Below are 17,287 nucleotides of genomic sequence, written 5' to 3'. Positions count from 1 at the left end.
AGAGGTGGCCGGCCATGAGATGTACTCGTTTTTGGATGGATTCTTCGGATATAACCAGATCTCAATCGCTGAGGAAGATAAATTGAAGACCACCTTCGTGGTCGAAGATGGTGTCTATGCATACAACCGGATGCCATTCGGCCTATGCAATGCACCTGCAATATTCCAGTGAATTATACTATATTCGACAAGATGTCGATAGGGAATTTTAAAGCCTTCCTCGATGACTGGTCCATCTATAGCAGGCAAGATACACATTTGGTAGCCCTCAGAGAGTGCTTGGAGAGATGCCGAAGGGCAAGGTTGACCCTTAATCCAAAAAAATGTCGATTTATGGTACCACAAGGCAAATTGCTTGGGCACATTGTATGCAAAGAAGGTCTGAAGACAGACCCAGACAAAATACGGGTGATCGTGGAGATGGAGCCTCCTACGGATGTCACTGGGGTAAAGTCCTTCTTGGGCCATATCGGCTATTATAGGAGGTTCATAAAAAACTTTGCACAAATATCCCACCCCTTGGACAAGCTTACTCGCAAGTGTGAGCCGTACACCTGGGGGACCCCGGAGAGTGAAGCATTTGAGGAATTGAAGACAAGGTTGGTAGTTGCTCCCATCCTCGCTTACCCCAACTGGGACAGGGAGTTCCATGTCCATGTGGACGCTTCAAACTTTGCGATTGGTGCCACACTGGCCCAAGTGGGAGATCACGGGTTGGATCATCTCGTCTATTTTGCTAGTAGACTGTTATCCAAAGCGGAGAAAAATTACAGCACAACAGAATGGGAGGCATTGGGGATGATCTATGCGGTACACAAATTCAGACACTATCTGTTGGCGACACCGTTCACATTCTATGTGGACCATCAAGCCCTCATGTACTTGGTCAACAAGCTGATAATTCAGGGAAGGATTAGTCGATGGCTACTCTTGCTGCAAGAGTTTACGTTCACAATAATTGTATGGCCAGGCAAAAGTCATGTCATTGCTGACCAATTGTCCTGGATCAGGTCCGGAGAGCCACCAGAAGGGGTAAATGACGACTTTCCAGACGCCCACCTATTCATGATCACAGTACTACCACCATGGTATACTGCCATCGGGGAATATCTCTCCACCTCTGTGTTCCCCCAAGGCATGCCGCCGGGAGAGTGAAGAAAGTTTGTGTTGAGAAGTCCCACATTCCAGCTGATTAATGGTTTATTGTATAAAATGGGGCCCGATGAGGTGTTACGCTGTTGTGTGATGGAGGAAGAGGTGCCAAGCGTCTTGAGGGAAGCACATGAGGGACCCACAGGAGGCCATAGGGGACCGGACACTACAACAAGGAAGGTATTGCTAGCAGGCCTCTGGTGGCCCATATTGTATAATGATGCGAGAGAATGGGTAGTAGGTTGTGATACCTGCCAGAGAGCGGGGAGGCCGCTGAAAAGGGATTTCATGCCCCTCAACCCTTCGCATGCTCAAGAACTATTCGAGCGCTGGGGGTTGGATTTCATCGGGCCGCTTAAAGTAAGCCGTGCTAAGAGGTGTCGCTACATTGTGGTAGCCATTGAGTATTTAACCAAGTGGGTTGAAGTGCGAGCCCTACCGGACAACTCGGCCGTAAGTACAACAAGGTTCATCTACGAGCAAATTATTATGCGGTATGGGATCCCTATGCAATTGACAAGTGACAGAGGTGGACATTTTGTGAACCACGTGATTAAACTCCTTACTATAGAATTTAAGATTTTCCATTCACTATCTAGTCCCTATTACCCGCGAGCCAATGGGCAGGCCGAGGCTACAAACAAGATTATTGTAAGCGTGATATACAAGTCGTGTGGTGTCGAGGGGGAAGACTGGGAAGAAAAGTTACCTTTGGTCTTGTGGGCCTACCGTACAACCTACAAGGTGACCACAGGCTAGACTCCATTCCAACTCATGTATGGGCAAGAACCTGTGGTGCCAGCGGAATTCATGGTGCCAAGCCTTCTCATTGTAGTAGAGAACAAACTCGGGGATATGGAGAGCCTGAGGGAGAGACTGTATGCTTTAAGCAAGTTGGATGAAAAAAGAATGATGGCACAATGGGCCACAGAGGCAGCCCAACAAAGACGAAAGGTCTGGCATGACAAGCATCTTCAACGAATGAATTTTACTCTTGGGCAGTTAGTGTTGAAATTCAATGGGAAGAATGAAATCAAACCAGGAAAATTTAAAGTGCGATGGCTAGGGCCCTTCAAGGTACGTGAGGTCAATGCCAACGGGGCGATCAAGTTGTGGACGCTCGACGGGAAGGAGATACCAGACGTCGTCAATGGGTCGAAATTAAAGGTTTACCACGAACGGAGGGAACCTGGACCCTCCAATCAGGATGTTTGTTAGTCTTATTTAAAAAAACAAAAGAAAAAAACAAAAAATAAAAATCGTACGGTCCTACGACAGTTGACCATATGGTCGAAATTTAAATAAAAACGTACGGTCGTATGAGATTGTACGACAGTTGATTGTATGGTCGAAATTAAAAAAAATAAAACGAGGAAGCCACGGTGGAACCACCGTGCGGTGGCAACACCGACGGTGGACATCATCGTGCAGTGGATACCACACCCACGCAAAAATAAATCCCCGCAAAGCATAAAGGCACAAACACGCAGCCGCACAGCCACTGTAACGCCAAAAGAGAAAATTGCAATGCAGCAACAAGGGAAAAATTACTACACAGCATTAAAAGGAAAAATTACAACTAAGAAGAAAAATATCCCAGAGGAAGGAGATTGCACTGGCACACCCGCATGCCAAGTACACCCACCCGCCATACACCGTACTACCGACCGACAGGAACAAAGGAAACGCTGGCAGTTGGAAGCAAAAAAAGTGGCAGCAGGCAGTTGGAAGTGGCAGATTGGTTTTAAAGCTATAAAAACAGATTAAAGAATTAATTCGAGACCAATGGACACAAATAAGAACAAGGCAGATTGGCGAAAACGGTTACAACCGTTAGAAGACAAGTTGTAGGGAGGGCAAAAAGCTTTAGAAGCGAGTGTAGACATAGGGAAACGAGTTTTGCCATCTGGGGTGCGTATTGCAGGCAACCTCGAGATGAGCAGCAGTCAGAAAAGCAAGAAGCATCGTCCAAAACCCTTGGCGACAAAGGACAGGGATGAGGTAACAACAGATAATATTGTGTTCGAAGGTCTGAATGGAATAGACTGTCGGAACTGGTGGGTGAAGACACCTCATGATGATTTGATAAAGAAAAGCCTTCGCCAGGCATAGGTACATTGGGCCGTCCAGATGCCAGTTTTCTGTATAAAGGACTTTGAGGTGGTTTTGCGTGCCATGATTGGTAGCTATGACAGACATCGCCACCAGTTTGTATTTGATTATCAACACTAGCAGATAACTGTTTCATTCACGACAGGCGAGTTCACCAGGGTGTTTTTCCTCTAGATGTGATTTGAACGTTGCCCTTTCCGACAACATCTCTTCACCTCCAAAGATTATTGAATCTTTGAACGACGTGTTTTCTATAAACCAATCTCGGCGATGTGTGAAGTGTCAAGAGGCACCAATGTAACGAACTTTTAAACAGTGCAAATGAATTACAACTTTTCAACTTGAAGTAGAAAGAAAGGAACATTGCAGGTTTTTTTTTAAACATTAATTAATTGAAAGGAAACTTGAACTTTAAATAGAAATCTTGAATTAAACAAAGATCTGTGCTATGAGCATAAATAGTAGATACGAATTGAAACTTTAACATTTCAAATTAAATGAAATAGAGGTTTAGAAGATACATTTTTTTAGATGCCAATAATTTGAACTTTTATAACTTTACCAATAGACCAATGAGGAGGGAAAGTATCATTAGGGCACCTTTCAGCTCAACCACAGACTTACTAGTCCCTCGTGGCATATCTGATTGGATTGGCCTGACCCTTCGTAGGGAGGTAACAAAAAGTTGAACTCATGCCATCTGAGACTTGGTGTATAATCCTACACAACTCCCTAGTTGGTCATACACTATAGGATACCCCTTACTAGTATGACCTCTGACTTGGGTGTATATCTGAACTATTGAACTGACTAATGCTTTTGGTATGATCACCACCTTGACCAAAGGTTTTCAATAGATGCAATCACACTTAAGTGTGAAGTCAATGTTCCACCCTTCTTGGCTGCAACTTAGGGTTCTAGGGCATAGGTTTTGTAACAAGTAAGTTTTTAAACTTATAGTTGCCCATATCTGTATTCACATAGAGACTCATTGCCATACAATAGTGTTGCATGATTTTAGTTAACAACACTAATTCTCATATGAGGTATACTATTTAATCTCTCTCATAAATCATTGTAAAAAGTATTAGAAATATAACCAACCCTAGATTAGGAAAGGTAAAATGGCTTAAGAGCTGCCAACTTCTTAAGTACTCTTTAAGTTTTGTATGAATATCATGCATATCATGCATGACATGTCTTTGTTGTCATTGCAATATCAGAGTATTTTGTTTTTTTTATAACTAACATGCTGACTACATTATGGATATTGCTGTTCTGCTCTTGCACATTTTTCTTTCCTAAGCTAGGGTTTAGTTTCAATCTCATGCTAGTGAAGGTTAATCTCTAACGTGGGAACAACTTCACCTCTGATTGATAATCCCCTCTTGTGTTATGTAATGGCTATATTAAAGGAGCAATCTCTTTAGCTCATCCATTACCACATTTGAGTATACAGGTAAATATGTACCCCAAAATTATGTGGATTTTGTTTAACTCTGGTTTGGTGCAAGTCTCCATTGACTAAATTAGTATTTCCAGTCCATACTATTTATCCCAACCAAATATTTATTCTCTGTTCTATTACATCAATAACAAAATTACCAAAATCTACTATTCTTATGAGGCCTTTATAGCTGTATAGCCTATTGCTTGGCAGAGAATACTCTTTTTACCAGCTAAGAGTTATTCTTTGCCAAACCCTATACTGTAAGGAGTGATTGCAAAATTTTTCAAATTAGAAACCTATAATCTCAACCTTTAGGCGATAATTACTGAGTATAATTTAATCTCTTAAACAAATAAATGAACCCAAGCCCTATTCAACAACATGAGTATATACATTATTCATAACTCTAGGTTGTTCAAATCTCATTCAAATTGTATAAGAACTGAAAGTATTTCTACATTCTATTCTTTCAACTTATTCTACCAAGAATTCAAACTCAAAAAGAAGGAATGAATGAAAATACAAGCTTGCTAAGCTTAGTCTATATAACATGACCTAAAAGTTGGGAGAAAAATCAACTTGATATTGTTCCTTGTGCAGTTCTTCCACTTCTGTGAACCTTCTGAGCTTCTACTAGGAGAACTAACCCGCCAATATGGTTGCCGCCGTGCTAAATGAAGAAAAACATTAGTAATTTTCAGAGCTCCAATATTTCCAAAACTCTCCCCAATAATGTCTATCTCTCTCCAATAATAATGCCATATACTCCACGATATGAGACGGGATATGCAATTTCGACCTAATTCTTTTGCATTCACAAGAATTTCCTTCCCACTCCCCATGCCAATTCCATGCCCTTTTCTTGACGGGGAAGATAAATGGTCATGCCAAAATGCCTTTTGCTTTTATTCTTCTAGAAGAATCGGGTTTTCTTTTACATTTCAGTTTGATTTATCATTAATTTGAATGCAATTCATATCGCATGAGAAGCATGCTGATCATGTCTTGCCACTACATTGGTTCAACTTGAACATTTTTCTTTATTTTATGCCCAAAGAAGATATATATTAAATAAAGATAAGCCTTCAATAATTTTATGTTCATATAAATGAATTTGTTTATATATTCCGTGCTAATGAAAATTACATTAGACTTGCCCAAGAATCTTGGAACCCAATAAGAATTTATAAAAAGACCATATCGAAAGATTGGTCAAAATATTTAATAACAACATAATATGATAAAAGGGATGTAATTTAATATTTATATTTATGTACATATATATTATATGCATATCTCTCTATACAAGCACTTATATGTTTGTATTCATTAATATCCTTGATACATAGATATATACATATATATATATATATATATTTATTTATTAATATAAGCATGTATAAATTATATTAATGCATGAGTGATAAAATGATTAAATTTTATAATTAAAATAATTAATAAATTAACTTGGTATACCAATCCACGACTAGAGTCGTGAAACCCTAAACTCCTATTAAGACCAAATTAGGGTTATCTGACATGACAGGTTGATGAAAGACGTGGTCAACATGAGACAACCTGACTCAACTTACATTTAGGGTTTTTAGATGGCATGAGTTCTCTTTCATTTACCTTCTGACCTGATGATACTTTCCCTCCCTTCTTGAAGGACGACGAACTCCTGCACACACTTGGCTAGTTCAAACAGTTAGCTGGAAATCTTGTCATAACTCCGACATTTCAAAAATATTATCAACAGAAGTAAAACATCTTAAATGTCATCATGTTGAATATCAAAACATCAATTTAACAGTTGTGAGTCATAATTTCATTATATTGCGCACAAATAACATCATTCAATTATACATGAAATATCTAGGGCATCATCATTCAATTATATCATGAAACATCTAGGGCATCATCATTTAATTATAACATGAAACATCTAGGGCACGATTAACATCTTGTAATTATAGCCTAAAACAACTAGGGCACGCATAACATGGTGTAATGTAGCATAAAAATAACTAGGGCACAAGTGGGATCTAACAACCAGAGTCAATGTATTAGGCAGATGATTTCACATGATCGGATGGGCATTTGGCCATGAATGCATAGAAGGCATTCTCCTATTTAGAATGCATGGCACCATGGGCAATTTGTTGAGACCCTTCCTGTCTAGATTGCTCAGACGCCAGTCGTTTCTTGCAATATTTCTTCATTTGGCCATACTTATGACAATAGTTGCACAAAATATTCTTCTTAGGATTCTTCGTAGGTTTGTCTTGGCTTTTCTGTTGGAAGGACTTGCCTTTTCTCTTGTCTTTATCCGAGGCTTTGGTAGTGAATGCCTGTTTAGTGGAGGATGTGTTGGGGTTGCTACCAAACTACTGTTTCCATCTATCTTGCTGCGAAAGCTTGTTGTAGAGATTAGGAAACTTGAGGTCAACATTCGTTGATGTAATGTTGAGCGTCTCAATAAAATGTTCATAAGATTTTGGTAGGCTTTTCAAATTTATGATCACCATATCTTCCTCCATTTTTCAACCAATTGCTCCAGTTGATCACATATCTTTTTATCTTCGTCAAATGCTCCTGTAGGGATATCTTCTCATCTATCATGATTGAAAAGAGCATGTTCTTCAGAAAGAATGCTTTGCTCTTGTCTGACGTTTCATGGAGATCCTTTAAGTGGGTCTAGATCTCTGCAGCTGTCTTCTTGGAAGGGACTTGTGGTAGCTGATCGTTAGTGATAGACAGTTTGACGAGCATGACAGCTTCACAATTGCGCTCATCATACTTGTCTTGATCTTTTCCTATTGTTGAGGGTCGAGATTGAGTACCTAGAACAACCTCATCAAGACATCGATATTCAAATATTGTAAGCATGTGCTATTTCTAGGTGTTGTAGTTTCGACCGTTGAATTTCTGACTGCTCTCCAACATTATGTTTGTGAGAGACACCATCCTTCACGCTTCTTGAGGCACGAAAATCGAGATATTAGAACTGCAACAACATATAGATAATTTAGCTAGTCACAAACTATCAAACTGCTAGCACAAAACTCAAGGAGGTAGAAAACACATATTTTAAAGCGAAAATCAGTCAAACTTGGTGGCACAAATACCAAGACAACGGAAACCCTAGGGCACCACGTTGCTGAGCACACGTGTTATAGAACACACCTAGAAAACCCTAGCCGAAGGTTGAAAATCCATGGTTTTGGGTTACGAGTAGTCGTGGGCTGCAGAAAAACACTTAAAAAACCCGTCGAAACCCTAAGGTAGAGAAAAATGCAGGTCACAGGCATCAATTCTTGTCACGCATTGCAAGTTGATGTGACCGCGACATGCAGGAATGAAGACAAAATGCTCGTTGTGGTTTTGCAGGAAATGCATTGCAGAAGGAGAAAAAACGACCATTGGGTGTGTAGAGTTGGAGACAAAATACGACAAAGAATTTGTCACTGCAGAATGCATCACGTGTAGGGAGAATCGCATAGTTCGTTGTTGTGCAAGCTCAAAAAATACAATGTAAAATACGTCGCGTGTAAAGAATGAGGATCGTGTTGCCCAAATCTGCAAAAAAAAGACATGTCAAACAGAGAAAGCAACGACTCGACGTGGGAAAAATCATGTCCTAGAAGCTTGATGGGAGGGAAAAACTCGCGCTTTGCAGAAAAAATGTGAAAAAACTGACTTGATTTGTAGAGGGATGAAGCCCCACCTTAATCAAAGAAATCTGCAAGTTTTTTTTAACTAAAAAAATCACACAATTTAATCAAGCATAAGCCCTCAAAAAAGAGATCGAAAGTCCTTCACGGAAAAAGAACCTTCGATTTTGATCACCAAAACTTTCTTCAGAAAATTTTTAGAATTTGCAAAACAAATTTTAATAAAAAATTTGCAAAAAAATTTAGACCCGCTCCGATCCAATGTTTTAGTAATTGATTCCTAAATGATCATTAAATGACTAACTATTACTTTAATAGAGGTTAGAGTTACTTGTTTGCACATTAAAACTAAACTAAGCAACAACATCATCATAACATAGTGCGATCAAAAACACAATCTTACAGGCCATTTTATTGCGCAAAAATAATTTTTTTTATCGGGTCATTAGATTGTAGAGGGGCAATTGGTCTCCTAAAATATTTGATCTGATCTATCCATTTTGCATTGGTATCTGTATGTCCTAGAGACAGACAAAATTTGTTTTAGACAAAAGTTAAAATAATATATTTTTTTAAACACAACATATTTTGAATTTGATATTGAAAATGATTGGTCAAGATATCTGAACATCTTAAAATTTATGGTTTCTTAGAATTTTCCCTATCCCTGGATTGATTCAGGTACGTTTATCATTGATAGTGTTCTAGTATGAATAAATATATCCATTTTGCACTGTTAGCTATACATCCTATAGATAGAAAAATATTGTTTATCAGCGTTAAGATGAGTCTGTGGTGATTGAATCAATAACCTGAAGTTTGCAAATTTTAACCTGCTGATAGTTCCATCAAATATGACTAGTCATGCAGGTTATGTGGCTGTCATTGGCAAGCCAAATGTTGGGAAGAGTACACTTATGAATCAAATGATTGGACAGAAGCTTTCAATAGTTACAGATAAACCTCAAACTACACGGCACCGTATCCTCGGATTGTGTTCTGCTCCTGATTATCAGGTATTTGAAGAAAAGAAACTCAACTGGCTGCAAATCATTATATTTGTTTTCAGTTTCTGCTTCATTGTAGGTGTAAATAATGTGTTTCAGAAATCTGCTAGAATGTGATCTTAAATATTTGAGGACTTGATTTGCATCTATCTAATCATAGCTTAAGTCATTGTAGGAATTACTTAAAACATTAGAGATAAATTTTTTTGCAGAATTCTTTTGAACCATACCTGCAAGAGACAGAATAGAGCCAGTGAATTGCACAGAGGAATATAAAAGCCTCTGCATTTTCAGACCTAGAAAATAAGGACAAACGAGATGGGTTAACCATTAGAAGAAAAGAACTGAAAGTGCAGTCAAATTACAAAAATAAAAACAAATAGGATGGTTCAAGCATTTGGATAAATGAAAGGGCATAAGGTTCCATTATAATTAGAAAATCTATTTCTGTAATTTTTTTGACTTAAAAAAACAAATCGCCCAAAGGGTTGCTAAGTTGCTAACTAGGTCTTCTCAGATCATGTATGTCTTCAAGGTCTAGCTAATGCACCAAGTGATACCTCAGATGTTACTTTCATCATAAGATTCTAATAATTACTCTTTAGGTCCTATCTTCTATTATTCTTTGTCTATGGGTTGTTGTATTGGCTTTTCTACTTGGTTGGAGAGATTGATTCACGTCTCATGCAGTAATGGTAAGTGCCTTGCTTCCTCTTCCTACTTTGCACTTGCATGGTTTCTTTAAGTAGAAGTGTTTTTGTTTTCTCGATTGGGGTTCTGACTTTGACTTACAATTCTACTCTAATTCTATTTTTTGTTTGGGCTTCGACTTGGGATTTGTATGGATATGCCTTTTTTGGCATCTTCTCTTAGCTTTCTTCTTCATTCTCTTTGTTGCTTTACGATCCTCAATGATCGCCTCACCTCTTGTTTTGCTTTATGACTGGTTTTTGGTGTCTTCCAATTCTTCTTTGGCTGTATGGGCATTATTTTTTGGGAAATCCTACACCTATTAGTATTTCTTTCTTCTTCCTTTTGTATGCTTCTATCTTCATAGTGTTTCTTTATTTGTTGTCTTTGTACTTTTTGATCCCATTTGGTATGCAAGTCATAAAGTGTTAAGAGATGTTTTGCAAGGAATCTTGGCATATGACTGAGTAGTAATTCTACTTCCTTGCTTACTCTTAGGTCATCACAGATGATCTCTGAGGGGAATTGCCTTCATTCAGCTTCTTTCTGTATATTTTCTTTCACCAATATATCCCATAGGTTTACTAAGTCTTGTGTGAGTTTGTCTTCTCTTTCTTGATTAGATTCTATATAGTTTTTTCAACCAGCTATCCCATTTATTGGTTTAATCCGACTTCTTTGAGAGCAATGGTGGCAAATGTTTACTTGCTGTTAAAGCACAGTAATCAAAATTATATATGCATGCGTGATCTATTTGAGAATGACATGTTTTAGCTATCTACAATTTGAGTGCAAGGGGAAGGACTTGAGAAAATCCTCATAGTAGTGCAGTCAGATTGGCTTCTTTGAATCAAAGCAACCCTAGGTGGCTGTGTCACCGTACAACTTGAATGGCTTTTCCTGAGTTGGCACATAACATATTATGCTTAAAGTTAGGCGATGCTAATTGCTAAGCCTTAACATCGCCTTTTTCAACATCTCAAATTGCTCATAACTAGATTGGTCCAACATGATATTGTGTCTTGTATCAGAGGCTCCTATTGTTCCTAACCTCAACACCACATTGTTGCATCTAGGTTTGTAAAGAACCCAACTCTTCATTGTCAAATTTTTTTGGGTCCTAGTCACTTATAGATCAAACTACAAAGGTCCAATTACAATGCATGATACTTGTTACTGTCATTGCCTTCATCCCCAAGGGCCAGGGGTAGTGTTGACGTGTATTTTGTACACAATCATACACAGAGTAAAATACCCAAAGGTACCTTATCCTCTCTTGAATAAAGTCTCTGATTGCTGAAGATGTCGCAAAAAAAGGATCAATCAGGGTGACTCCAATGTTCTTTTATGTAGGGTCTCTACGTGTGGATAAGCACCAGTGGTCGTTGTGATTGCTGTGTCATCAAGGGGACTTACGTATCCGAATTGTAGGACCAAGATTTTCCTAATACTAATGAATTCCCAAAAAAGATCAAAAGAGTAGGGTTTGCAAGAGGTAGACTCTAATCTAATGCTAAGAATGACTCAATGCGGGCAGGACCTGGTAAGATTCTACCAACTTCAGTATCGCCAAGGAATTACAACTTTACTGAAACTGATGCGATCTTCTAAGGTGAATAATGATTTTTCAAATCATCAAGAATCATAAGTACTACCATGAAGGTACATATCAATGACTCAATAATGAATGAAGGTTTATGCAATCCAAATATTTCCAGTCGACCACACAAGGCGTCCTTACAATCAGTAAGAAGCTAGTGGTTTGGAGTACTAATCTCACCAAAGATCAAGCCCAACACTTAGTCTTTCAAACTTTAAATACTACTTTGACTGAGAATGATTCAAGAAAGTAAACAACCATGAAGATAACCACAAGAATTGCAATAAAACACCATAACTTCAATATTTTATTGATCTCAAAGCCATCATGAACAACAATTGTTTGAAATTCCTTCTTCAAAGCTCAATCTTGCTACAAAATAACTTGCTTCTCAAAACTCTAACTATTTCTTATTGCTCTCTTTGAATTCTATATCTATCTATCTCTATCTATCTCAAGATGAAAATGAATGAGGGTATAAATAGCATCCTCAATTACAATGAACGGTCCAGATCAGAAGAAGATCAATGGCCAAGATTATGACACCTAAACCCTAATTAGGGTTTATTACAAATAGCCCCCCTTTTTATTGAACAATATTAAATGCATAGCCAAATATTAAATTTGGCACAAAAACCTAGGAGACATAGACCAATGAAAATTAAGGTGCCACATCATCTATAACAACCTTTCTTCTAGAATCTTATTCCCTTTCCAATGCTCTTTCTTAGCATATGCAATGAATCTAGACACGATTCCTTCGATCTCAGCAATTGGAATCTCGGGAAGATTCCTCATTCGTTCTTCCAAGTGGATGACCTGATCAAAAGCCTTGAGAAGAGCAGCGTCCCATCCAGGTTCAAGTTCCTTGATTTTCTCAATCAAGAGCATGGTAGCAAACATCTGATCCCGTTGCTCATCTGTAATAACATTCTCATCTTTGCAAAAGATGACCTTGATTCTCTTCTAATTCTTGCAAATCCACATCTGTCTCAACTGCAATCCTCCTACCAAGAATAGTACATAATACTTCAAACACTTTGTCCTGGATCGGATGGATAATCTCTTCAACTTGATTGCATTTGTTACTGATGTCCTCAAAAAGGACTTCCTTCATCTGGAGTAAAGTTGACCATTGAAGTAAACTATGAGGTCCTCCATCCATTATCTTTTCTTGAGCTAGGACCTTCCTTGATGTTTGTCTGATTACTTGCAGGACAGGAATGATAACATCCTTAGTATGAGCAAAAGCAGCTACAGTTACCATTAGGTTGTGGATGATCTCAAGAACCTGAATAGCCCGATGAATAGTCTGCATCATTCTTGTTGCAAATTCAATAGCAACTGTATGGGATTTGTCAATCCAAGAACTCATAAGCTGGACCAAACTCCTAACTCTCTCTGCCTCACCAATTGATTCAAAGGGAAGTGCCTGAGCAGGAGATACTGTTGGATCCTGACGCCTCAAAGGTTGATTGAGATGGCTAAAGTAGCCTCTCCAAGCACTGACCTCTCGCTCAAGCTTTCAATTCTTCTCCATTTCTTCTCTAAGCTTGTCCTTAAGTGCCTCAAATGAATCAGTGGCATCATCCAATGTCTGCTCGGCTGTGAGTGGACCAAGCTCAAATGTCTCTACATCATATTCTTCTGCAAGGATTTCACCTTCATACTTGTCCACTGCTGGTGTAGCTATCTGCAATTTCCTGGATCCTGTCTCATCTCTGATCATCTTGGACATCTTAGTAGCTTTCCTCTTTTCTGTCACTTCCTGAGAATTTCCAACAAGGCTCTCTAAATCAATCACATTATCTTCGTCCTCAATCACAATCACCCTTGTTAGTCTCTCCTTCAACCAATCTGGAATGGCAGATCTTGTTTCTCTAACTTGTATCTCCTTAGGCAATGTTTCTTCTTCTCTGAGAGGAGATGTCGCTTCGTCATCATTCTTGTCTTCATGTAACTCATTGACTTGACTTGACGAACGTTGAGGTGCCTATCCTTCTTCCTGTTTATCGTTCTGTACCATTGATTCCATAGATTCCTCCATTTCAAGTGTCCTCTTCTCTTGTCGAGAAGATGTGCCGGATGAACGATCTCGATTGGCCTCTTGCTTCTTCTTGGAGGATTCTCTTTTTTCAGGTGTCTCTTTCCTTTTCGATCCTCTAGGATGAGGATTGCCTTCACTTACGCTTCGAAGATTGCCCTCACTTGTGTTTCTGGGATTAGGATTACCTTCACTTACACTTGCTCCTCCTTCGCCTGGCCTTTCCTCCAGAGTAAAAGTCATAGATATGCCCTGCTCTCTCAACTTTTGATGTTGCACATCAACCCATCTGCGAGTACAAGACAAAACTGGAGCCATCAAGGTATCTAGATCCAAAATTTCAGGTTCATTCCAATCTAGCCTCACCGCTTTGCTTTCTCGATCATAAGATGATTGGAGATGTCTGCCACTGTCCTGAGCTTGGTCAGCCACTCTATAAATTTTGCATTTCCTGATGAAGTCTAAAGGCAATCTGGAATGCATCTTTCTTTTCACTTCAAGATCATCTGAGAGATTCATCACAAAATCCTCTATCTGAGGTTCATGTCTGTATTTCCTTCCGACTGTCTCTTCTATATACCCATAAGGATCGAAACTCTCTCTCATGGCAAAGAATGAAAATGAATATAAAGCTAACTCCTTTTCTGCATCATCCATGGCTAGAGCATTAGGACATACCTCAACTGAATTTCCTAGTATGATAGGAACAGGAACTCCATTTCCATGTCTGTGTCTGAATGCCTTCGCATAAGCTGCCAACTGTCTAGTTACCTCAAGTAACACAATTCTGTCTGTCGGATATCTCGGCAACATATAGGGAGGTGAAGGACATCCATGAACTCTAATATATGTAAACTTCTGAAATTGGATGAACCAAGCAGCGTACCTTTTTTACAAGCTCTTGTGCATCTTGAGATAGCCGATTGTGAATCCCGCCTTGCAATGTCCTAGTGATGTTCATCGTGAAGGTATCGTTGACTAACTTGTAGTCACTTCCTGGAGGATGATGCAAATGAACATAGGAATCACAAACTCTGACTTCCCCGTGCCCTCTTCCGATCACTCCTCTGTGAGGTAGTCCTGCATATTCAAAACTCCTGATCAAGGCATATATGATGTATGAACTCATGTGGAAGGACTTAGTAGCCTTCAGTCTTCTTCACTGCACGTCCAAGCAATGGCTAATCATTCTAGCCCAATGAATTGTTCCTTTTCCTTGAACTATCACTTGGATGAAGTAGAACATCCACTTCTCAAAATAGAAGGCTTGAGGAGCCCCTGTAACTCGGTTGAGTAATGTTATCAAATCTCTATACTCCTCCTGGAAGTCGATCCTATGTGGAGTATTCGGAATCTTGCTCAGGCGAGGACGACTCTTGAGTAACCAATTCTTGTTGATGATGCTCAAGCAAGTGTCTAGATCATCTTCGTACATGGACCTGGCTCCTTCTAAGCTTTTATAGATCATATCTTTATGTTCGGGTAGGTGAAGAACTTCATTGATAGCCTCCTCTGAAAGATAAGCCAAAGTGTTTCCTTCCTTGGACACGATCGATCTGGACTGTGGATCATAATGGCGAGCACACTCGATCATCAACTCATGGCACTGGATTGCTGGAGGAAAGCCGGCCGCCTTGATAATGCCACTTTCAATTATTCTTCTTGCGACAGGTGATGGCTTGCCAATGTAAGGGACCTCTCGAAACTTCTTCACACTGAAGTTTCCCAAGTTGGTATCTCCAATGTTGCTCCATTTAGACACGATCTTGGTCTCCAATTCTTCGTTCTTCTGATCTTCCTTCATGAGGGCTAGACGACTGGTAGATGCTCCTGCCTTTGGGGTCGCCATCGTGACACCTACACAACATTTCATAATGAGTAATAGATTTTGCAATATAGAAATATAGACTAGATTAAAGATAGAATTTAGGAAACTTCATGATAAGTCTTTGAGTTATCATTTCCTAAATACGATTGAGCTATTGGAAATTCAAAATTTCAAAATTCAAAATTCAAGACTGAGACTAGGACGATTAAAATTCAAAATTTGAACAAGGGAACTTCGCCATACCTCACTTTGAGAGCTAACTCTAACAAAAGGATGCAAAATTAGGAAATTCGCCTAGGCAAAATGAAGATTGAAGTCTTCAACGTGAGCTTCCTCTAGCAAATGCGTCTCCTTTATTAACTTCACCACCTTGAGGGCAAATTCGCTCCACCATGAACAAAGTTCGCACTCCTCTTGATGAGATCTCGCACTTCCTTATTCGCCTCTCCAAATCGCATATGAACAATGATTGAATGATGATTAAAACATGCTCACATACCTTCATTATATAGGCGCTCACGTCTTTGCAATCCCTATAGGCCGACTTAGAAATAAGGCAAATAATAACAAAATTTAAATAAAAAGAGGAGGCCGACTTTTGTAAAAACATTAAAATAAAACCCAAGCGCTCTCCAAGCGCTCTCCTTTTATTTAATTTAATAATTAATTAATTTTAATGCCTTTGTATTTAATAATTTCGATTTTAAAAAAAAAGGCTAAATTAATCATTAAATGCCTCATGCGCTATTTTTAAACGCTAATTCAATTAAATATTTCAAGTTTTATCGATTTTTTAGCATTTAATGCATTTCGAAAATATTGGCGCCTAATCATGGGAGGATTTTGGAATATTAACAATATCGCTCTGGTCCCTGGGAGAGGGACAGGAGCGAACTTTTGTTCCTTGTGCTAATCCTTGATCATATCAACTTTCAATTGCTTTCAAAAATGTAAAATAGTGTCTCTTACTCCTTCTTGAACGTTTGAAACGGAAGTGACACCTCAAAATTGGACACACTTGCATATTTCGCTCTAGTCCCTTGGAGAGGGACAGGAGCGCCTTAGTCATTTCTCATCACTTTTCGTGGTCTCTGTAACCTTGCTTTCCTTCGAAGCATCTCCAACATCTTCGCCACCTTGTGCCTTGGCTTGGATCCGACCAAACTTGGAAGGGACGACTTGATAATCTAAATTTCGCCCTGGTCCTTGACTGAAGGACAGGAGCGATCTGGCAATTATAGGCTCAATCTTTCTTTGCCAACGTTTAAAACTATCTTCAATGGATTCATTATGCTCCCCTTCACTCATCTCCAACATGAAACTTGTTCAAACTTTGTGGGAAATTTGCTTCATGAGGAAATCGCTCTGGTCCCTTGGAGAGGGACAGGAGCGCCTAGGACAAAATATGTTTCACTTTGCGTCTTGCAACCTTCAAAATTATCTTCAATAGAGTGGTTATGCCTTCTTTTATTTGCCTCAAACCTAAAACTCATTTCACCTTCGCCAAAAACTTGTCCTTTAAGAAAATCGCTCTGGTCCCTTGGAGAGGGACAGGAGCTATCTTTAAAATTCGCCTTGGTCCCTGACAGAGGGACAGGAGCGATTTGACCAATTTGGATAGATTTTCTCCATGGTGGCCCATTCAAGTTATATTCAATGGATAAAGCATACTTTCCTTGTTCTTCTCAAATCGCGAAATCGTTTAAATTTTGCAAGGATAAGGCGGTCTT

The 17,287-nt window shown here is 39.1% G+C and overlaps 1 protein-coding gene across 2 annotated transcripts in view; it reads left to right on the top strand.

The window, feature by feature from the left end:
• LOC131079255 (GTPase ERA-like, chloroplastic) overlaps positions 1-17,287 on the top strand; it is a 140,966-nt gene that overhangs the window by 50,456 nt on the left and 73,223 nt on the right. The window contains exon 2 of one of the 2 annotated variants that reach the window (XM_058017157.2): positions 9,259-9,404. In XM_058017157.2, coding sequence (XP_057873140.1) covers positions 9,259-9,404 — 146 coding nt within the window. Of the gene's footprint in view, positions 1-9,250; positions 9,405-17,287 lie in introns of both variants that reach the window. The other variant, XM_058017158.2, reaches the window with a different exon arrangement.

This window comes from Cryptomeria japonica, chromosome 4, assembly GCF_030272615.1.
Source record: "Cryptomeria japonica chromosome 4, Sugi_1.0, whole genome shotgun sequence".
Lineage (NCBI taxonomy): Eukaryota > Viridiplantae > Streptophyta > Pinopsida > Cupressales > Cupressaceae > Cryptomeria > Cryptomeria japonica.
The sequence above is the reverse complement of the archived record's forward strand: the minus strand, read 5'-3'. Positions and strand labels throughout refer to the sequence as shown.